Here is a 22,414-nt window from a genome sequence, read left to right as displayed (position 1 = left end):
AAAGGCACCAAGGGTGGCTGAGATGTTTCTGGGATGACATAGGGGACAGGCAGGAGGAGGTATGCGCAGGTTTGTTTGTTTGTTTTTTTTTTTTTGTATTAGTGACGTTTCTCTCTGCCCAAGACTATTGCGAATGACTGGTGTGATAATTACAGGCAGCCATCTGGCCTACATGCTGCCCCGTGCTTTCCTGCCCCTCTTCATCTTCAGGCCTCTGTCACACTGCTCCCTCTGGCTGGAATCTCCGCACCAAGAGAGTGCCAACCAGACACACTCCCCCCTCCCCCACTTCCTCAAGAGCACCGGCTCCTCTGTCATCTCTGTGGTTACAGGGTCTAGAATAGGACTTGACATCAGTGTCAGGTAATCTTTGTTGACAGGACAAATGGCGCTTGGATGGAGCTTGCTGTGACCAGACACTGTGTGAAGCACTTCTTGGGAGCTGACTCCTATCCAACATGACCATCCAATAAGCCCAGTGTCTGTGCCCCACTCATTGTGTACATGAGGCTGAGTGACATGCCTGAGGTTACCCAGCCACTGCATATGAAGGCAGTCTTGAGTGGGAAGCAGCTGGAGTCCACAGCAACACTAATAACTTTTATAAATGCTGCTTCTGGGGCTGATTCCAATGGAGGGACACAGTCCTGAACGGCAGGTGGACACCCACGTCATGTCCAGGAGAGACACCCACCCGTTTTGACTGCTCATCCCTGCTGATACCCATTTTCCAAGTGTGGCCTGGAGTAGTGGTTCATGCCTAACCCTGGGATGCTGAAGGTACAGGCAGGAGGATCAGGAGTTCAAGGCCAGCCTTTGGTACACAGCAAGTCTGAGACAAGCCTGACCTAATGAAACCGTCTCAAAAACAAAGAAGAAAGTCAAAATCCTTAGAATGACCAAGACAGCAGATACACGGTTTCTACCTGTAATTTCTGGTACTTGGGAGGCAGAGACAAGAGGCTCACTATTGTAAACTGAAAGCCAGCCTGACCTACATAATGAGTCCCAGGCCAGCCAAGCCTATATAGTGAGGCTATCTCACACACCTCAAACCAAACCAAACCAAACCAAACCCAACCCAACCCAACCCACATGGTCACGTCCAACACAGTAAAATCTGACCTCAGTGAATGTCTGCAGAATGATCATTTTGCTAGACTCCAAACATGCAAACACACAGCTTCCAGAAGACCCTTGCTTGGGCCTCCTGCCTTCTGGCAAGTTTGTTCCCAGCTCTGGGAAAGGGCTGACTTCACAGCCAGACGGCGTGAGGTCTGACAGGGAATTCTGAGCTGCTCCTGAACCCGTGTCAAAGGTTGGCACTATGCACACCTGGCCCAGACAGCTGGGTGACGTGACTGTCTGGCAAAAATCCGGCCAGGTGCATGTTCCTGGTCCCATGGTGCCCCTTCTGCTCCAGACCAGAGCAGGGCAGGTCAAGGAGATAGCAGGTAGGTCCCTGAGGCCCAGACGGGCTTCTCTTGCCACCTGACAGTTGGAGGGGCATTCTGCTCAAAGCTTCTTTTCTGTTGCAGATGGATGACGTCCCTCTCTTTCTGGCTCACTGAGCTCTTTTAGTCAGTCAGAGAAGGTGGGGGCCAGGAAGCTGGCTACCCCTCTGCCAAGTGTAGCTAACAAGTGGCAGCTTGCAGGCCTGGGCAGGCTGTGGTGACCCTGCTCGGGGACAGCCAATGAGCTCCCGGGTTGTGGTGGCACCACCAGGCAGCCCGCCTGCCTTTGGCTGGCGCGCCAGCGGGAGGGGCCTGGGCCTGCCACTCACGGCTGCCGGCCCTGTCTCCGGGAGGCCGGGCAGATCTGCCGCTGGCTCACCCTGAGCCCCAGGCTGCCTCAGTGTTAGCTTTCTCCGTCTCCCTGGGAGAGGAGGCTGTGGCTGGCAGACTGTGGACACAGATGACAAGAGCCATTTGGGAATTTTCCCCAAGTCCCAGATCAGGAATGGGCTGCAGCCCAGCCCGGTGACAGGGTGGTGGGCAGGTCCCCATCTAGGGCTGGTGTCAGGGGCACCGCATCCTGCGGCCCCACAGCCATCTGAGCTCCTCCATACCCTTTGTTAGGAGGGCCAGGCCTGTCACTTAGGAGCTCCGGAGGCACAGGCTGGGCGGTGTCAATAGCAGCTGGTGGGAGCTTCCTGCCCCACCCCCTGTTCAATGCAGACCCACCACTGCCAATCACATAATAAACATATATTTATACATGTACAGTATCAGAATTCTAATTCAAGAAATACAGCTTCTCAGGGGATCCTTTAGGATCTGTGTTCTTATTGCACATGGCTCAGCCCCTCCAGGGACAGCTACCAAGACTGGACAGGTGGGGTGGCAGGGGCAGAGCACCAGGCCACTACGGGTGGGGTACTCTGGCCCACACCCAGTTATTATTATCTCTCTAGGCCAGGGTGGCCACTTCATTGCAGGGTGGGACCTTGTTTAAAAAAAAAAAAAAAGAAAAAAAAGACCAATTTGACAATTCCTAACCAAGCTTCCTTTCCCAGCAAGCATCCCATTCGTTAGGGGGTTGTATGAGAGAGACACCCTTGGTGGGGGTGGGGGGGTGGGGGTGGGGAGTGGTGGTGGTGGTGTCAGTTACCACCTCTGGGCTGGCAGCTTGGGGAAGTAAGGCTTTGGAAGTCTGTAGGTGATCGGCACACCCGTGGCCAGAGGAAAACTGGGGGAAACGGCAATTCCCAAAGGCCCGTAATAAACGCAGGAGGAGTTGAACCTCCTCCTTCCCCTGGCAGCAATGGCTGTTTTGATAAAGAGCCTCATCTGAAGGGGAAGCCATTCTGGTCGTAGTGGATTCTTCATCCAATGAGTGGAGCCCGGTGGGCCCACTGTGGAGTGAAGACAGGCGCTCACAGCACTGGCTCTCCACAAGCTGGGCTGCACTCAGGGCCTGGCTCAGCTCTGGGAGGAGCAGCCTTCTGGAGTCCTTGGTGCGCAACTTAGAAAACCTGTTGGCAATGGTGGAGCTGTGCCCTGTGGCACCTGTAAGGCAAACCCACCTGGGGACTTGGGTGGGGAAGAGGTATGGGCAGGGGAGTGGCTGCAGGGCTCCCGGGCATGAGGGCGGCGAGCCCACCTGAGGCTGGCCAGAGAGGAGGCAGCTTGAGGAGCTGGCCCCATCCCAGAGGGCTTTGTCTGGGATCTCTGCTGTAGCCCAATACTGAGCAGCTATCTCCAGGGGCACCATTCCCTGCCCCAGGCTCTTCCCCTACCTTAACCATAAGCCTGGAGACCTTTGCAAGTTTTCTATGGATTTATACCACCATGATTACTGCTGCCATCAGTCAGGCTGGGGCTAAGGGCGACACTAATATCTGATTTGACTTTCCGTATGCTGTCGGCTACGGCTACTGTCTAGCTTGTGAAAACCAGGCTGCCTTCCCAAACAGGCCCCGTTTTCTAAATTATGGAGCAAGTCAGCTGAACATCTTAATTGAATCCCTGAATAGTTTTAAAAGACTTTATATATATATATATATCTTTATATATGTCTATTTACATATAAATAGATATATATATACATACATACGCATTTCTAAGTTACGTTCTCTGGAATTCTCTCCTCTCTGTTCCTTGGCCCATGCCTCAGCCTGATTTCTCCTTGAGTGACTGGTGGCAGCTCAGGGAGGAGGGAGGAGACACAGTGGGGTGTCCCCTCCCCCAGTCCTTCCCCACAGACATTTGCTGCAAGTTTTACATTCTACTTTCGTTGCCATGGTTTCGGTATCCTAGGAGCCAGTGATGCGGAGCTTCTTGCCTGCCCTGGGAGAGGAGGAAGCAGCCCGAGGTAGGCTGTCTGTCTGTCTGTCCTAAGAGCTTTCTGCATTCACTGTCTGAGAGAGGATGGCTGTGCGGTGTTTGGCTTCCAGTTCCATTTAAATTTTTTCTGTGTATGTCTTTCCTTAAATATACAGTCCATCACTGTGGCTGGCTCAGTGTGTGTCACCAAAAATTCTCCAGGGATTTCATAGTCTGGGGAGGAGAGGGAAAGAGTTAGGTGAGCGGTTGTGGCAGGCACCTCCAGCTTAGCCCCACAGCCCAGCAGCTGGCCCTGGTCGATCCCTCTGCAGTACAACCACTGCCCCAGAGCTGACACTAGCTATCGAGTGGTCTTGAAACAGTCTGTGAATGGCTCTGTGACAGGAGACACAGGCAGAGGAGGGGGAGGACAGGGTACCAGTGCAAAGAACTTCTGGCTCTGCCCACACTCCTTTAGGCTTGAGCCAGGCTCCCTGCTCTGGGCACTGGGCACCAAGCCCATTACCCACATACAAGGGAAGGGGTGGAGGGGGTGGGGTGCCTGTTAATAGCAACTTTCACTTTTCCCCACCTCTCCTGTGCTCAGTAGCTTCTTTTGACCCTGAACTTGTGACTTTTTGTTCCCTTCTTCAAGACCACAGGGGAGATGCCTGGGCGGGGCCGGATGCCCGTGGTTTCCTGGCTCCCAGGTTTGGAGCACTGGAGTGAGGGCCTCAGGTCCCACCAGAGAGGGAGTGGTCAGGGCCCACAGACCCCTCCTGCCTGCTGATGGAACTGGGCATCTTGCTCCATTTCCTCCTTCCTGGGTGGAGAGAGAAGGATGCTCTCCTGCCCACTTAACTCCCCATGGGTTTTTCTGACTTCCGTGGGTGACTGTGGGTGACCCAGTTACGTGTGAACGCACAGGCAACAAAAGCCAGGCTTGGGAAAGGGCTGAGGTGGTTTGATTACTGGAGTAGTCGAGGAAGCACAGGTCCTCACTCTGCCTGGCTTCTGCCCCCGAATCCTTGCAGCCCTGGGGAGGGGACAACGGGGTCAATGGGGCTGGGGGAGGTGCCCAGAACTGCCTCGTCTCTGGAGGTTGGAAGTGTGAGGATGGTGAGTCTCTGCCATCATCACCAGGTTCCCTCCCTCCATCCTCTGCCCATGACCAAGGCCAAGGCTGCCAGGAGTTGCAGCAAAGAAGCAGTCCTGGCTCATACTTGGACCTGGGTGGTGTGGCTGGCCCAGAACTATCCATGCAGGGAGGCCTGCACCTCTGACAGCCGATTGCAACTCGGGGTGCCCATCTTCTGTGCTCTGTGGTACATGTCTGTGTCACCAAAGTAGCGGGCTCGGTACAGCAAGCCTTCCTCTGCAAAGAAACAGGGTGAGGTCAGAGCCCCAGGACTTTGTGGCATTTACCTGCCTGAGTCCATGGGGAAACAGGAAGACAGGACCAGGGGTTGGGGCAGAATTGGCTTCCCAGGATGGAACAGGAAGTCAGGACTATGGTCCCAGACAGACTGGGTACACAACCAGTGGGTGGCTAGGGGTTTGCAATCTGTCTCTAATACATTCATCTCTAGCAACCTTAATGATAGGCACTAGTGACACATGAGGACCTTAACGAAACCATCAAATGGTTTGCAGCTTAGGGGAACTCCAGGAGTGGAGTTCAGATCTTGGCAGGGAGATGACTGCACAGGGCACTTCTTTGGTCCACGAAGAACCAAAGAAGGGTTTTTCTGTTCTCAGCACACACACACACACACACACACACACACACACACACACACACTTAATGTACCCATTTGCATGACATACACACACATGCATGAGTACATACACATACACACATCAATGCATACATATGCATGCACACACATATTGATGCGTGCGTGCCCACACGCACACACACACACACACACACACACACACACACGCACACACGAGACACTCACTCTGCTGCTTCTCCTTCCAGCAGTTGTTGCGCAGGTTGGCGATGTAGTCATCCTCTACATTCCGTTCCACTGTTTTGAGGCTGGAGCCCGTGTACTCTTCGGAGAAGGTGTCTGCCACGTAGTAGGCGACGTTCAGGTGGTCAGTGACTCGCTTGTGGATGTGGCCCACTGACCTGACCAGAAACACACCAGGCACAGAGTGGGCAGCTGGAAGTGCCACCCAGGCCACAGGAAGAGCTGGATCCCTTCTGCACTGCAGCGGGAACTCACTGGCTCCCCAAAATGAAGGTCTGCAGCAAAGGCAGAGCACCCCAGTGCAGGAATAGCTCAGTCTATGTCACGCCCTCCTTTTCAGGGCTCTGAGGGGAACCGGGCAGATGGGGAGAGAAGCTCTGGTCTGGGAAGCTGGTCTTGCCAAGGGTGTGGGCTCTGCCTTCCATGCCTCAAAGCTCCTAGATGCTGAGGGCCGGCCTAAAGTAATGAGCCTCGGGTCAAAACAAGAGGACAGAGCTGTGTCTCTAACAGCATGGCACATTAGCATGAGTTAGTAGTTCATTCCCAACCCCACAAGAAGAGAAAATCCAAAAAGGCACAAAATGTCAGGAAGCATACGTGGGCACAAGACCTGTGGGCAGCAGGAGCCACACCTCCCAACAGGAGTCCCTGCTCCAGGGAGGCAGCTCCCCAAAGTGCATTCTCTATCTCTAGCTGGAGAGCGGTTACATCTGGCTCTAGGCAAGCAGGGCAGCTGTGGCAGCAGAGACCAACTCTGCCCCCTGCTGGCCGAGGGAGCCTGCTGGGTCCTCAGGCAGCGGCAGGCCAAGGGATTGGAGCTCAGGGCTTGCACCAGCAGAAGCTAGAACCTGCTGCTCCAGGTCCTGGGAAAAGAGAGGCCCTGATATCTTAGAGGGTCAACTAACTCCCTGGAATCAACCACTGGCAGCTGAGCTTGGCAACCACTCAACAAACACTGCTGAGCACTTCCCTGAGCTGGATACCTCTCCTTACACGGGTTACTTAGTAACTCTTACTAGCAGGTGGATGCTATTGTTCCCATTTTACAGACCAGGGACCTGAGGTTACATAACTTATGTGGAGTTAGGGCTCTCAATGCAGAAGCTGGGGCGCAAAGCCACCCTCCCCCGATTGACTATACCCTGTTCTTTCTTTCTTAGGGCTTCAAACAGACTTCAAGAGCAGAGGACATCTCAGCGTCAGCAAAGGTGGGGACAGTGGCGGGGAGTCACGCTTCTGAAATCGCGTAGGACAGTGCATGTGTGCTGCCTTAAGGAAAGGGCTGGAGCTTCGTCTGCATTCTCTGCGAGGCCTATGATCCTCAAAAGTCTAAGGGGCCCGGCCCGGGGACGGTATGCAAGATGGCGAGGGGCCCAGCCCGGCCCTGCCCGGGGCGTGCACTCACGGTCTCGGGCTCAGGCTGTAGGGAGGACTGGACACCATGAGCTGGCTGAGCGCAGACACGAGGATGAGGATGAGGATGGGCATCAGCTGCACGAACACTCCTAGCCCGCCCTGAGGGGAAGAGCAAGAGCAGTGGTCACAGCCCTGAACAGTGTCGTGTCGCCTGCCTGGGACAGCCCCCTCTCCTCCCTTCCCTCTGACAGCTTTCCCAGAGGACAAAGCAACCGCTTTGGAGCACACGTGTGAGTGTGAGAGCAAGTGGCAGGCCGGGGACACAGACCCTCACCATCCACAGCTTTCTGAATTCTGAGCCACACAAATGTTCTGCAGACAGCAAAGCATCTAATTAAAGGGCTGGGATGCAGTCTGTGGCATGGAACTGTTCTAGTACCCACAAGGCCTTGGGTGTGATTCTTAGAACAAAGACAGGACAGCCAGAAATAAAGGCATTACACATGAATCTGACTTTAAACTCTTCTGTACGTTAGATGTAAAGATACACTAATCCCAGCACTCAGGAGGCAGGGACGGGAGAAGGGTTGGGAGTTGCAGTTCCAGACCAGCTAGTCTGTACAGCAAGTTCTAGGCCAGCCAGAGCTATACAGTGAGACCGCGCCTCAAAATCCAAAGCCAAACCCACCCCTAACAAAACGGATGTGCTGGGCGTTATGCTAGGTCGATGAGGCATAATCCCAGTATTTGGAAGGTGGAAGTAGGGCTTCAAGGTTGTTTTCAACTGCAGGGTAAATCCAAGGAGACAGAGAGGAAGAAAGGAGGAAGGGGAAGAAAAAGAATAGAAGAGAGGGAGGGAGGGAGGGAGAAGGAGGAAAAAGGGCAGGCATGCGTAAGGACGTGTCCCCCTGTTCAATGCTCTTCACTGGCTGTGTTGATCCGTGGCATCCCAAATGTGTCTGAAGCACACTGCCTGGCTATACAGCTTTTCCTCACTCTCCTAGAAGGCTGAATACCCACACGGTCCTCTTTCTTCCTCTCATCATGTTTTAACTTTCCATCACTCAGAAAATGTTACGTCAGTCTTAAGAACAAATAGACTCCATAGAAGCTGTTCCCACTATGCGTTGCCTGGAGGTGAGGCTTTGTTTTATGCCCCCAACAGAAGCCAAAGCATCACGCAACACGGAGTGTGGCTCCCTCTGGTGTCCCTAGGCAGAATGGCACTGGGAAGGAGCAAAGATGGCTACTTGGCCTAAGAATGCTGGGGGGGTCTTAAGTGGATCAAGACTCCCTCCTCCTCTGGGGCCCATGCCCTGGGGGGTGGAATGGGGTGGGGGGCTGGAGTGTTACTCAGCCTCTGGCAACTCACATCACCCTGGTTGTCTCTGCGGTCTTGCCTCTGCTGGTAGGTGTACCGCATTCGGCCATTGCTGTAGACATGAACGTTACCTGAAACATGGAGATAGAGTCAGGGGCTGCAGCAGTCAGACCCCAGAACCACCGCTAAGGAGAACTGGCTGTGGACTTACTGGAAGGAAAGCCGCCACCAAAGAACATGTTAAAGAGGTCTTCTGGGGAGATGTCAGCCTCAAAGCCTCGGTGGAAGTCCCCGTGGCTGTGGCCGTGCCGGGCAGCCTGGCTCTTGTCATCACCAAACTGGTCGTACTGTTTCCTTTTCTCTGGGTTGCTGAGTACGGCATACGCTGTGCCAATGGCTGCAAGGGGAGAAACAGCCTTAGCACAGCCAAGAGCTCGCTTCTTTCAGGTCTCAGCGGAAGTGGGGTCTTAGGGGTAGAGGGTTTGCCTGTTGGGCAGGCAATCCAGAGCACCTCTAGGCAAGGCTAAAGTCGGGGCTGTGAGGATGCTCTTTCCTTTTTTGAGTCAGGGTCCCTGCTACATCTCCTAAACTGAAACTGCCAGAATGGTCCAGGAACTTGCCCAGGTTGCCTTCCATTCTTTATCCTCCTGCCTCTGCACTGGGGTTGTGGGCATGAGCCTATACACCTGCTTCAGGTGTGTCCTGCTCAAGCTCTGCCACTGATGGTACAGAAATGCCCCTTGCACACGCTCATCTTGTGGGGTGCCAAGGAGACAGTGTAATATAATCCTGCAGTCATGGTGCGACCCACGAGGTCCTGGTTGTAAACGGGAGTGCGGCAGACACTGCGGGGAAGACACAACCCCACCCCCACCCCCCGGTTTTTGGTGGAGACACCCGTGTGTCTGCTGTGTGGCCAGGATGAGTCTGCTGCCCCCAGGGCCCAGGCCTCAGCTGCTGTTTTCTATCTGGCGCTGGGGCCTCCTCACCAGAGCTCCCAGGGCAGAGAGCTACAGCCTCCCAGGGCTTGCATCCCCTACGCTCCCCTCGCTCACAGCAGTGGGCTGCAGACTAGTTTCAGAGCTGGGAGCCCCTGGGAGGGAGGATGGAATCTTCTTTCCCCATCTCACAAGGCCTCTCCACTTTGCCACAGGCTAATACTCAGTACTGCACAACACGGCTCCCAGTCACTACGCTACTCTCCAGAGGGACCAGTACCCAGGGACCAAGAAAACGCAAGGCCCAGCACCAGAGGGCAGGCATGGAGCCAGTGCACATGAGTACCAGGGAGAGGGAAGATGGAGCTCTAAACGCATAAAGAATGACTTAGGATTCTGGCCAGAGGTGACACATTCACGGCACAGATCAAGGGGCTGTATGATCACAAGTCTCTCTGTCCCTAGTACAGGCCTGAGGTGGGCTGTGGGAAATAGGAAGCTGGTAGCCTGTTCTGAAGGCGCCCTCCTGGTATGCGGTGCCCTGCCCCTCGGTACAGGGACTGTTGTCAAGAGTCTGCTCATGGCCTAGGTGCTGCTGACCCTGGAGAAGCCACTGGAACGCCTCTGGCTCCTCTACTGTAAGCCGGAAAATGAGGAGGAGGCAGGGGCACTGTGTGAGAGCTGCTAGTTTATATGGCTAGGGGTGGCTCAGGGAACAGGTCTTGTACAATTACACTACAGACCACATTCGTCTAGCCCCACTTCCTGAGTAAGCTGCCTCGGCCCTGAATTTTTTTTTCTTCTTCTTTTAAAGACTTTTCTTTTTTGTTTTTTCAAGACAAGAGTTTCTCTGTATAGCCCTGGCTGTCCTGGAACTCACTCTGTAGACCAGGTTGGCCTCGAACTCAGAAATTCGCCTGCCTCTGCCTCCCAAGTGCTGGGATTAAAGGTGTACACCACCACTGCCCAGGCTTGACCCTGTATTTTAAGACAGGAATAAAAACACTAAGCTGTCTGGACATAGTGGTATACACCTTTAATCCCAGTATTTGAAGGCAGAGGGATCTCTGAGTTCTAGGCCAGCTCAGTCTACATAGGGATACAAACTAACAAACAAAACCTCAAACAGCCCAGGGCTGCCTTACCTTTGAAAGCTTCAGTGGCCCCAGGCGCATGGTTCTTGTCTGGATGGAACTTGAGGGCCAGCTTGCGGTAGGCCTTCTTTAGGTCCTCATCTGAGGCACTTCTGCTTACCCCAAGGATCTCATAGTAATCTTTACACTGCTTGACCCTGGAATAGGGAGAAGAGTGTGACAGGGGGCCTGAGGGGAGGTGTGAGGCATGCAGCTCAGGGCAGGGCCTGCAGGAGACACCATGACTACTCAGGACACGATGGCTGGCTTGCCAGGAGGCTTGACCTCAGAAGGATTGTGAGGCTAACTGGTGGGAGAAAGAACGGCTGGGAGGGTCTAGTCTGGAGTGGTCCTAGATGGTGACACAAGCCTGGGAAAGCCTCACTCTGCAGGGCTGAATTCCCCCCCGCCCCCCATGCCCCGGTGGTGACACAGCTCTGCCTCTGCCTCTTGGCCACAGGCTCTGGTCTGAAAAGGTCTTTGTTGGGGGTGGGGGTGGGGTGGGGGTAGAATCTGGAAGGCAAGATGGCAGAGTCTTTGTGTGACAAACAGAGTTGTGGGAGGCCTAGGGCTGGTGGCCAAGGGCAGAGGAAGGCCTGGGTCGGTCCGCAAGGTCTCCAGTCTGCAGTGTCAGCAGTTGTGGGGGTGGGCAGTGAGGCCCTGGCTCCCACCCTGTGGGAAATGAAGCTGGACCTCCTCCAACTTCCAAGACCCTTTGAGTCCACTGGATGAAGTGAGAGGCTTCCCTGACACCCCCCACCCCCATCCTATCCCCCCCACGGTCCCTACCTTTTCACAGCTGCCACCTGCTCTGAGGTATAGCCCTTGGCGCTCTCCCCTCCTCCTGCCTCGCCGTTGGCTGAGGGGGTTTCGGTCCCGCCTGCCTTCTTGGTGGTGGTATGGGTAGTGTCTGTGGGTTGAGGGTGATCACCGGTGGACTGTGGTTTTTGGTTGAGGGACTCGATCAGTGCTGCAAGGTAAAAGAAGCCACTGAGGGGTCTGCCTGCCATGCCCACGGCCCTGGTACCCCACTCTCCACCCTTCCAGCACGGCTGCTGCCCTCTCAACTTCGGCCTGTTCTTTTAGGAACAGGAATAGGAAGATTATAGCTTTTAAAATATAAGCAATATTAATTTCATTATCAAACTCACAAATTCATGAAACTGAAGTAACTGGTTTCCTTCCTTTCAGATACTCTGCTTATTTATATATGCATTCATTTTCTTTCTTAACAAGTTATAGGGAAAAGCACTTGGCAGTGTTTGCTAACGTGCCGGGAGCCAGCACCACTACATAAAGTGCCATGGTGACACGCACCTTAGCCTCAGTTCTTAAAAACCTGGCTCTCAGGTGTCCCTCTACTCCACGGGGGAGTGTGAGAGCTCCTGCCTCAACAAACAAACTGCAAAAGAGGAACTGGGGATGGTGGTGTGCGCCTCTGACTCAAGTACCCTGGAAGCAAAGGAACCTAAGTTTCAGGCTAGCCCGGTGAACACAGGGTGAACACAGCCGTCCTGGGCCAGCCCAGTCTACAGGCTAGAGACTGCAATAACTGTCTCCTCACCCTGCACCACAAAGCACCACAGGAGGCCCTGGGGAGATGGCTCCACAGGAAAATGAGCCTGACTCCCAGATTCCAAATGGTAGAAGAGAGGGAGGGAGGAAGAGAAGGAGAGGGGAGGGGGGCGAGCACACACAACCGAGCATGGTGGCACATGCCTTTAATCCCATCCAGGCCAGCCAGGGATACACAGTAAGAGTGTACCCCCCGCCCCCCACGAGTTTGACTAATGAACCCAGCAGTTTATGATCTAGAATTCAGTTACTTTTCTTTTTGATGGTGTTGTTTTTTAAACAGGATTCTGCTATGCAGCCCAGGCTGGTCTCATATTCACCATCCTCCTGTCTTGGTATTTTTTCATTGTGCTTGTTTGTTTGACTATGCTCTTTGTTGTCTTATGAACCTCTGTTGAGCTCAGCTCTCAGCAATTCTCTCAGCGCTGCCTCACACCACCCAGAACTCAGGCCTCATGGCTACTCTTCCTGTTGTCTTCTATTTTATGCCTGTTATTTAGAATACTTTTAATAATTAAGTGAATATTTTTATTAGTGCAAACTTAATATTAAATTGAAGTTAATGTTAATTTTAACGTTCCCTAGTTTGAATATTTGTTTATTAACACAGTATATCAGAATTATAAACTGTGTAGTGCTCCTAGCTTAGGTTTTTGTTTTGTTTTGTTTTGTTTTTTTTGAGACAGGGTTTCTCTATGTAGCCCTGGCTGTCTTGGAACTCACTCTGTAGACCAGGCTGGCCTTGAACTCAGAAATCCACCTGCCTCTGCCTCCCGAGTGCTAGGATTAAAGGGGTGCGCCACCACACCCGGCTGTCCTAGTTTAGATTTAATAGTGCCATCTTCTTTTAGCTGAGAATACCACAGTTTTTTTCCTCATTGTGGAAATCACCAGAGGTCGATGTGGGGTGCCTTCCCCAGTCTCTCTCCACACTAGTTTTGAGGCGGAGCTGCTTGCTTAGCTGGGGCCTGCTGATCTAGCTAATGCCCTCCCCACCGTTCTCCTGTCTCCACTGCTGTGTTTGTGCACAGTGAGCCTGGGCTTTGCTGGCTGCCAGCTGGAGTGGAGTCTGATTTCAGGTCTTCATTCTTTACATGTCTAGCTCAGGCTGGCCTCGAGCTCCTGACCCTGCCTCCATCTCCTTGCGCAAGCTGTGCTAGCGTGCCCCACTTCAAGTGACCTGTGCTTCACAGACTTTTCCGATCTTGACGCTTTAAGCATACAACTCTGAAGAATAGGTGATTTTACGTTTTGGACATTTTTGAGTCAGCATCTCAAGAAGCCTAGGCTAGCCTTGGACTCCCTCTAAAGCGAAGGTTAACCCTGAACATCCTGACCTTCCTGCTTCTGCATATGAAGTGCTAAGATTGTAATAAGCACGAGCCACCTCACGTGGATCCATCTTAAATCAATTGTATTTTCACCTCACTGGGAACCAACACGGGCCTCACTTAGGCTGAGCAGCCACTCCACCAAAGAACAACATCCTGGCCCAGTCTTCCGATTTTTTTTTTCTTAATTTTACTTTTTAAATGGGTATTGGGGCTTTGGTTGTATGAATGTCTATGCACAAGATAAATAAATGCCTGGGGTACCTGAAACTGGAGCTGTAAAACGTGAGCCATGCAGTGCAGAGGATCAAACCGGGTGCTGTGGGCCACTGCTGGACCTGTTCTCCAGGCTGGCCCTTCAGACTTCAACACACATCCTCTGGTGGATACAGGGAGGGCAGTGTCCTCTGTGGTGGCCACTAGCAGCCTGTCTGATTCAGTGGGAGTGGAGGGAAGGCTGATTCTTGGAGCCTTTGCTTAGTAACGCTGAGAAATGGGGAAGTATGTCTGTCCCACCCGGCCCACAAGGATCCCTGGGCGATTATTTCTTTGCCAGGTTTTCCTCTGTGATGCTGGGGATTACACACAGGACTTAAATCATGCAAGGCCAGTGCTCTACCATGGAGCAATCTCCTTAGCCCTATTGTTACATTTAATTTAGACAGGGGCTAATGTAGGCCAGGCTAGCCTTTAAATTCTCCACGTAGTTGATAAACACCCTGCTTCTGCTTTCACTTCCTGGGTATTGGAATTACCAGTGTGTGCCAGCAAGCCCCAATTATTATTACATATACATATTTATTTAATTTCACCTGTACAGTCATTTTCTCTGCACATATGTCTGTGCACCATGTGCAGTCCTGGTACCCAGAGATCCCCTGAGACTGGAGTTACAGCCAGTGAGCTGTGAGTCACCATATAGGTGTTGGGAATTGAACCTGGGTTCTCTGCGAGAGCAGCCAGTGTTTTTAACAACTGCTGAGACATGTCTTCAGCCCTATTGCTATATTTTTCAACTAGCTGGCAATATCGAATGATCTACTTCATTGGGGTCTATATGAGATGTTTGCTGTCACCCTAAAACGGGATCGTGACGATTCAAATGTAAGCTCCTGACTCAGCATCTACAAAGTCTAGCAAACTACGGTGTCCTGGCTCGTCAATTCCAGAGCCATTGACAGACCTCTGGGCAAACATGTTACCTAGATCCTTGTTGGGACCCATGATACCTATGGGCCAAGGAAAAATGATGCCACCACTCAGGCTAGATCCCACTTCCTTCTCCAGTGTCACAGCAGTGTACCAAGTACCAGACACCTTCCACCACCACAGATATAGGCCACACCTATGCAGGGGACCACAGCACTATGGCCACGGCTACCTCAGTGCAGAAAATTCCCCAGACTGGGCAATTCAAATACAGAAGCTGACCACAGGACCCCGTGAGGAGCACAGGGAGCGAGGCTTTGACTGAGGAAGCAGGACTTGGAGAAGCATTAGCGGTTGGGTGTTGTAGTGCACAGCTATAACCCTAACACTCGGGATTTTTGAGACAGGGTTTCTCTGTGTAGCCCTGGCTGTCCTGGAACTTGCTCTGTGGACCAGGCTGGCCTTGAACTCAGAGATCTGCCTGCTTCTCCCTTCCATCTGCTGGGATTAAAGGCATGCGCCATCACCTCTCAGCCATGATCCTAGTTCTTGGCATGCTGAGGCAGGAGGATTTTGAATTGGAGGTCAGTCTATGCTACATAGAGAGTTGGGCCATGGGATAGAATGCTATCTCAAACAAAGAAGATTAGTAGAGGGCTGGAGAGATGACTCAGCAGTTAAGAGCATTGACAGCTCTCCCAGAGGTTCTAAGTTCAATTCCTAGTAACCACATGGTGGCTCAAAACCATCTGTAATGGGATCTGATGCCCTCTTCTGATGTGTCTGAAGACAGCTACAGTGTATATAAAGTAAATAAATAAATCTTAAAAAAAGAAAGTTTAGCAGCAATCATCTTTTCTTCTGTTTTGGAGGAAGTGCCTTGCTAAGTAGTTGAGGCTGGCCCCAGAATTATGATTCTCCCACTTGTAACAGCCATTTCTGTTACTGAGTGTTCAATGTGTGTTGGGGAGGCAACGCCACAATGCTCTGTAAAAATTAGCTCACGTAACCATCACAACAGCCTCTGACAGGAAGTGGCATCATCCACTGCCATTCCCCTTGGGGAGAAGGCGCCATGGCAGCACTGTCCTGGCAGAGGTGCACAGGTCTCCATTCTAACTCCGTGGTTCTCCCCGACTGTGTCTCTAAACGGGAACTCTGCATGTCATGTTCTCAGAGGCCGGATCCCGTCTGCCACTTCCTAGCATGGTACCATGACCCTGGCTGGTCTAAGACACCTGCTGGCACCTCAGTTTCCTCACTGATAGTGTGGGGATGAACTAAGATAACATGTGCACGTGGTCTGGGACTGGCAAGGCATCAGGTTCTAAATATCACAACCCGGGTGAGCAACTGGCCAGAGGAGCAGCTGGCTGGGGAGGGGAGGGAAGCTATGGGCCTGGGTGCCTAGCGTGGTCCAGGCTAAGGCAGAGATAGCCAGATCTCAGCCCTGAGCAGTACCACAAGACACCAGGCAGCAGTGGAGGCAAAGGAAGAAACCAACAGACAAGAAGGGGCTGGTCCTGACAGCAGAGGAAGGACCTGGCCCCTGGGGGTTTGAACCAAGTTGCCTGTTTTGATCTCTTTGGAAGTTGTCTCTAGTCCAGGCCCAGCCTGCTGTGCATGTCCCAAGAGCAACAGCACCGGTGACCCAATCAACACAGCTGCACAGGTCAGGAGGCAGAGGCCTGCACACATATTCCTCAGCCTCAGTCTGGAGGCTTCTCAGGCACTGGTCGGTCACTCTGATTTCCCTACGCTGCAGAACCAAAAGGAGTGGATTCTTCAAACTCAGCACCACTCAGAAGGTTCCAGACTGAGCAGAAAACAGAAGAATTCTGGTTGCTGGCATGCAGGCCTCCCCACAGGTCTGGATGCCCCCAGCTGGCCTGTAGCATGCGACAGTCTCATCCTGACTCATCATTACATCTCCTGTGACACAGTGGCTGACAAACAATGTTCAATGGCACAAAAGGGTTGGGGAACAGGCAGGCCAGCATAATGCTAACCTTAGCTTTGGGTGTGCTTACTGGATCAGTGAACCTCGAAGGTGTGACCCATGGTCTCTGCTACTGCGATCTGAGGCATGAAGACGGCTCAGGTCCAAGGTTTGAGGCCAGCCTGGGCACTACAGTGAGACGCTGTTGTTTGAACAGTAATTTATTTAAAGAAAAAGGGCCTGGTGTGGTGGCACACAGCACACCTCTAATCCTAGTGTCTGAGAGGCAGATGCAGGTGGATGTTTGTGAGCCTCAACATTGCCAAGCCTACAAAGCAAGTTCTGGGCCAGGCAGGGCTACATAGAGACCCTGTCTCAAAGACGAACAAAAAGGTAGGACTCAGTAAGAGAAGTCTTAGGGCAACTGACACTTACAGCTGCCAAGACCTGCCCTTCCCCACGCCAGTGTGGAGCCAGGCCCCGACTTGCACAGACTGGGCCAAGGGCACTTGCTAGCAGGTTCATATTGGATAAATCAACCTAGCTTCTCTGGGCGCTTCCGTCCTAAGGGCAGTGTGAGGAGGTGTGAGGTGTATACAGAGCTTAGTGTGTGGCTAGCAGCTGTTCTGTTCTTAGGCCTCTGGCACTCAAAGGGAGTCAAGGGAAGAGCTCAGAATGGGGAGAGTCCAGGGCAGTCAGACAAGACTGGGGCCAACAGCATCTGTTACTGTTCACTTGCCGCCATAGTTAATTCCTCAGGATACCTCGACCCTGCCCCTGGCTGCTTAGAGAAGCAAATAAGATTCAATAAAATAGAGAGAATGGAAGGACTGGGGACCACCAAGGTGGACGGATGTAAGTGGACAGCTCCACCCTGTGCCTTGTTGGTACTAGGATTCTCTCTCCCACTGACTGTGAAGGGCCAAATGCCCTGGAATGCAAGCTTCCCACGGCCTTGTTGGATGGCCTCTCTGACTTACCCAGACTGCACAGTGAGCCGCTTTTACAGACGCTTGGGTCACGTGAGCTGCAGGCACCTCACCCAGCCACCTCTCTCTTTGCTAGGGAAACCGAGGCCTAAATGTATTCTCAGGCCTCCCTGCAAAGTCTGCTAACTTCTATTTTCTCGGAGATGGGTTCTCACTATGTAGTCCAAACTGACCTGGGATGTAAGACTCCTTTGTTTCCTGTCTGCCCTCCACACGCTGTGACTATAGATGTGGGCCACCATGTCCCCACTGTGCCCAGTCTTTTCAACCCCTTCACTAAGTATCAGGTGAAGCCAGTGACCACCAGGCCAGCAGATGCTGGATAGAACATCCCAGATAAAGGTCGGACATGGTGGTGTATACCTTTAATCCCAGCATTTGGGAGGTGGAGGCAGCCAGACCTCTTTAAATTCCAGCTCAGCATGGTCTACAAAGTGAGTTCCAGGCCAGCCCTCGCTACAGAATGAGGCTTTTTACAAAAGAAACTCCCAGGAAAGGATACTCATGGTATTGCTTCTGCTGTGGCATCCCCAAGGTCCTGTTCCTGTCCCACCATGCAGTTGTCCAATGGTGATGTCCCCCTGTCCTGCCTCTACAGCAGGGGTTTCAAGGCCCCTCCTCTCTTTTCCATGGAGAAAGCTGACACAGGAGGGCCTTCAACTCCTGGTCGAGCCTCTTCCCTGACCCCTCCTTTACCTCTCAAAGACTAAGCTTCTCTTTTGGCTCTCCATCTTCTCCCTTCTGGTCTATGACTTGTCCCTTGCCCATCTGGCCTCTGTGGCTCCTGGCATTTCCAGGTCTACAGCCTCTGTCTTCCCCCAGGACTACTCTCCTGGCTAAGCACAGGTGTGCTGCAGGGCTGCTCACCACCAGCTTCTCCATGTTCCCCACTTTCCCACAGTGACCCCAGCTATACCTGTTCCCAGAGAGTGCCAACAAGCTAGCGACAGCAGCCTTTCATCTGGAACCTGGTGCTTTCCCCTGGCCTTTAGGCTGGTGGCTCCCAGGAACATCCCACTGGCCCTTCCCATGCTGTCTGTCCATCTCTTCCTGTCTAGTTTCTTAGCTTGGGCCTTTTCCAGTGACAAAGGTTGACCCCGATTCCCTACCCTCCCCCCCATCACATCATCATTTCCCGATGGCTCTTTGCCTCTGCATCCCCCTTGGGTCATCATCCCTCTCATCAACCTTTCTAGGAGTCCCCTCCCCTTTGCTGGCTTACATTTTTTGTTTGTTTGTTTGTTTTGTTTTTTGGGGGGTGGGGGACAAGAGTGTCACTAAACTACAGTTCAGACTGGCCTCAAACAATCTGCTGCCCCTGTCCTCACTGCTGAGATGTCAGGCACGCACCATCACACTTGGCCTCATCCTGTTTTGTTTTAAAGAAAATTATCCCTTCCCCCTTTTTAGTCTCTTCTAGCTCAGGCTAACTCAAAGTCAAATTGGCTGCATAGCCTGTGCTAGCTTCATTATGCTTGGTATTCTGCCTTCTAAGTGGACTTGGCAGGTCCGGCAGACCTCAGCAGACTCTTCCAGTTTCCTCTACGCAGAACAAGTGAAACTAAAATGTCTGGCAGGAAAGGAGTTCTACAATCTGGTCCCTACTTTGCTTTCTAACTTGAATCCTCTATATAAATTCCTGTGTCACCTGGCTCTAAATCTCCTACACAATCCCTGCCCAAACCTTTCCAAGCTTCCGGCCTCACCTTTCTAGAACCTTCCAATAAAGTGATGTTTGGCCGTTGCCTTATCCTTACAGCCTGAGGCTGTTCCCTCTGTATGATAACATTATTCGTGTGGCCTCATTACAGTGCTCCCAACAGCTTACAATATGACGGCCAGGAGATCATCTTCCACACGTTCCCTCAACACTGAGCCCGCAGGTGGCAGGGACTGGATTTTTTATGACTACCCTTAGAGACCTCAGCACCTAAACTGTGCTCGCTCGCTTGCTTCCTTCCTTCCTCTCTGTCTTTCTTTCTGTTCGATTCCTGCTATCGCCTGCCCTGCAACCTTCTTCCCTGGAAGTCTGCATCCTTGCAGATCTTGCCAATCCTGCTGTGCCACTCGGCATCAAGCAGTGAACAAAGAGATTCAACATCAGTTTACTTTTCTCTAGATAAAGATAAGGTCTTGCTAGGTAGCCCAGGTGACCTCAGACTTGAGGCAATCCTCTTGCCTCAGGAGTCACAGGCATGGATCACCCTACCTGCAACCATCTAACTCCTAGCTAAACATTCAGTGTAGACAGCCGTCTAAGATTTCCTGGGCCTAAACTAGCCTTACATCCTTGTCCGTTTAGGCGAGGTTGCTGTTAAGTTTAAGTGCATGAGGCATTTGTTTTTTTTATTTTTTTTAAAAAGATTTTTATTTATTATGTGTAAGTATATTGCAGCTGTCTTTAGACACCAGAAGAGGGTGTCATATCTCACTACGGATGGTTGTGAGCTACCATGTGGTTGCTGGGGTTTGAACTCAGGACCTCTGGAAGAGCAGTCAGTGTGCTCTTACCCGCTGAGCCATCTCACCAGCCCGGTATTTGTTTTATCCATCAGAGATATAACAAATATCCAAATCGTGGGCCTCTGAGATGACTCAGACAGCGAAGGTACTTACTGCCAAGACTGACTACCTGAGTTTGATAGACACAGCCGACTCCACCAAGTTATCCGCTCATGAGCATGAACACATGAATACACACACACACACACACAGAGCAAGCCCTGCAATGACATCCTATCTAGATTCCTGAACTAGCACAGGTGGCCTCTGCCATGCCCTAAAGCTCTATTTCATCAGCTTTCTTAACTGCTCCTGGGCTACCAGCAGTAATCAGAATTCTGACAGTCTGCACCCCGCCTGGTGCTATCCACTTATAAAAAGGGAATTATCCCATAGGGAAGCAGTTACCAGAGCAGATCGAAACTCTCTCCTAGCAGAGGCAAAGAGACCAAAGATCAACCTGCAGAGTCAGGAGGGAGGAAAGTTCAGGAACGCAGCTGCCTCTAAGGTCAGCACTCCAAACCTGGGCAGGGAAGGTGAGAGGCTGGCTGCTGCGTCTTCATTTCATTTTAATAAACACGTATGGAATCTCAGGGTTTTCCACTTTCTAGCTGTGTCACATCCTAAGACGCTTATCGATGAGTTAGTTCCTCATCTTGAGAAGATAGAAGGGTGGTGTTCTGTCTTCCTGACTTTACAGGATCAGGTGGCAAAACACACGAGAAAGAACTTTCTACACAGAAAAGCACTATGGGTATTCTTGTTTATATACATTATCTGTTCCAACTTCCTGAACTTCCAGATGGGGAAACCCAAGCTCACGATGAGATGTGGGTCTCTTAATTCTGAAAGTCTGCTACATGTCAGAGAGTTTACTAACTCCACAGAAACAAATCCTGTGTCTTTCTCCTTCCCAGCTGGTATTAAAATTTTCTTTGGTCACTTCGGTTACAAACGCAAAAATGAGGGGGAGGTTACCAGGTAAAGTGAGACGATTGGGTAGCGAAGACAAGATCACTATTCCCTCCCTGGGTTGGGAGGTCTCAGACCTAGGCTATTAGCTACCTGGAGCTCAGCAGCCGTAGCAGTCCATAAGACCCGCCACCCGGGCTTGCTGAGGAAGAAGGTGGGATAGGGTGGCTGACACTGGGATCTTCAACAATCCATCCACTCCGAAACACCGCTTTCAAGAGACTGCAGGAAGGACTGCGAGTTGGAATGTCTTATTTCGCTAAGGGTTCTCTGATTGGAGCGAATGAATTCCTTCCCTCTCTAGAACCCATTCTCCCTTAGAATAGTTATGTTTATTTTCCTGAACTATAATATTTCCCAGGCCGGCCAGTGGCCCTGAGCCACCGAACAGCCCTCTGGGAGAAGTAGTTCGCTTTCGCGTCCACAAGAGTCCTCTTCACCGGGTCTCCCAGCGCGTCTCCTTCCCAGAAACCTCACATTCCAGAGGCCTCCACAAGCACTGGGAAGGGGTTGGGAGCCGGGCCCTCGGGGGTCTCCAGGGGGCCAGCATCCTAGAGACCGCGGCACCGCTGGACTACGAATCCCAGCAGCACCCGCGCGCGCCAGTGCGCAGGCGTAGCCGCGCCTCGCCACCCCTCCCCCCTCCGCCAACTGCTCCCGTCGGTCCGTTCCCGTGGTCCCCCGATCCGTGCTAATGCCCCCTTCGGTCCCTGCGGCGCCTCCCACTCACCGCTGACTCGTGGCGTCGGGTAGAGCCGCTGCGCCTTCTCCAGGAAGCGCAGCGCCCGCTCGGGCTGGTTGCTTTGGATGGCCTTGAGGGCGATGCTGATACAGCGCTCGGCTTCATCCTTGTTGGATTCCATGGCGGAACCCGAGCACGGAACCAGGGAGGGGGAGGCCGGGCGAGCGAAGGGCTGCGCCAGCCGCCGGCGCGTCGCGGGGCAGGCCGGCGCGGAAGGATGACATAACCCTCCGCCCCTCCTTCCCGGGATTTGAGTGAGGGTTGAACCCGGGCGGAAGCCCTACCGTATGTCTCCTAAGAAAGGGGCGTTCGGTTCGGAGGCGCTAGAACGCGCGGGCGCTCTAGAGCGCAAATGCTGAAGTTGAGTGTGCGCGCACGTTCGGGTGGTAGCCTCTGCGTTCCAGTCCGACTATCTGTGAATCGTACAGATGTTTACCGATTGTCAGACGCTGCTGTCTGATGTGGCAGTGGTATCAAAACAAAACCGTGTCCTCACAGAGCTTTCGTGGGTGGGGAGAAGTCAAGTAAACGGAAACATTCAGATAGTGACACAGTCAAGGCAAATATCGAAAAGTAGAGGGATGGAAGGGAGGGCTACCATTTAAGATAGCTTAATATATCAGAAACTCATTTTACAGGCTCTGAACTCTAAAGAAACAGGAACATGTGATTGGAGGAAGGGTGGTTCGACTGGAGGAAATAACAGATGGAAAGGCTCCGCATA

The 22,414-nt window shown here is 52.4% G+C and overlaps 1 protein-coding gene and 1 long non-coding RNA gene across 5 annotated transcripts; one reads left to right on the top strand and one right to left on the bottom strand.

Moving 5' to 3' along the window:
• Positions 1–2,192: 2,192 nt before the first annotated feature.
• On the bottom strand, positions 2,193–21,906 carry Dnajb12 (DnaJ heat shock protein family (Hsp40) member B12). Of its 3 annotated transcripts, none has more exons than NM_019965.3 (9): positions 21,679–21,906; positions 11,281–11,461; positions 10,504–10,649; positions 8,632–8,817; positions 8,472–8,551; positions 7,149–7,258; positions 5,729–5,901; positions 4,988–5,139; positions 2,193–3,998 (listed from the first exon to the last, which is right to left on the bottom strand). In NM_019965.3, exons 1-8 carry the CDS (start codon positions 21,809–21,811, stop codon positions 5,018–5,020), a joined length of 1,131 nt encoding a protein of 376 aa, NP_064349.2. In that variant the 5' UTR covers positions 21,812–21,906; the 3' UTR covers positions 2,193–3,998; positions 4,988–5,017. The 3 variants fall into 3 exon arrangements, with proteins under 3 accessions (NP_064349.2, NP_001363899.1, NP_001361685.1); NM_001376970.1 differs by having other exon boundaries at positions 4,994–5,139; NM_001374756.1 differs by having other exon boundaries at positions 5,042–5,139.
• Gm46226 lies at positions 3,727–7,607 on the top strand. Of its 2 annotated transcripts, none has more exons than XR_001779776.1 (2): positions 3,727–3,813; positions 6,904–7,607. It is a non-coding gene; the product is annotated as a predicted gene, 46226 (long non-coding RNA). The 2 variants fall into 2 exon arrangements; XR_001779777.2 differs by lacking the exon at positions 3,727–3,813 and adding an exon at positions 5,749–6,016.
• Positions 21,907–22,414: the final 508 nt, after the last annotated feature.

The sequence above is a fragment of the Mus musculus genome, chromosome 10 (assembly GCF_000001635.26).
Source record: "Mus musculus strain C57BL/6J chromosome 10, GRCm38.p6 C57BL/6J".
Taxonomy (NCBI): domain Eukaryota; kingdom Metazoa; phylum Chordata; class Mammalia; order Rodentia; family Muridae; genus Mus; species Mus musculus.
The sequence above is the reverse complement of the archived record's forward strand: the minus strand, read 5'-3'. Positions and strand labels throughout refer to the sequence as shown.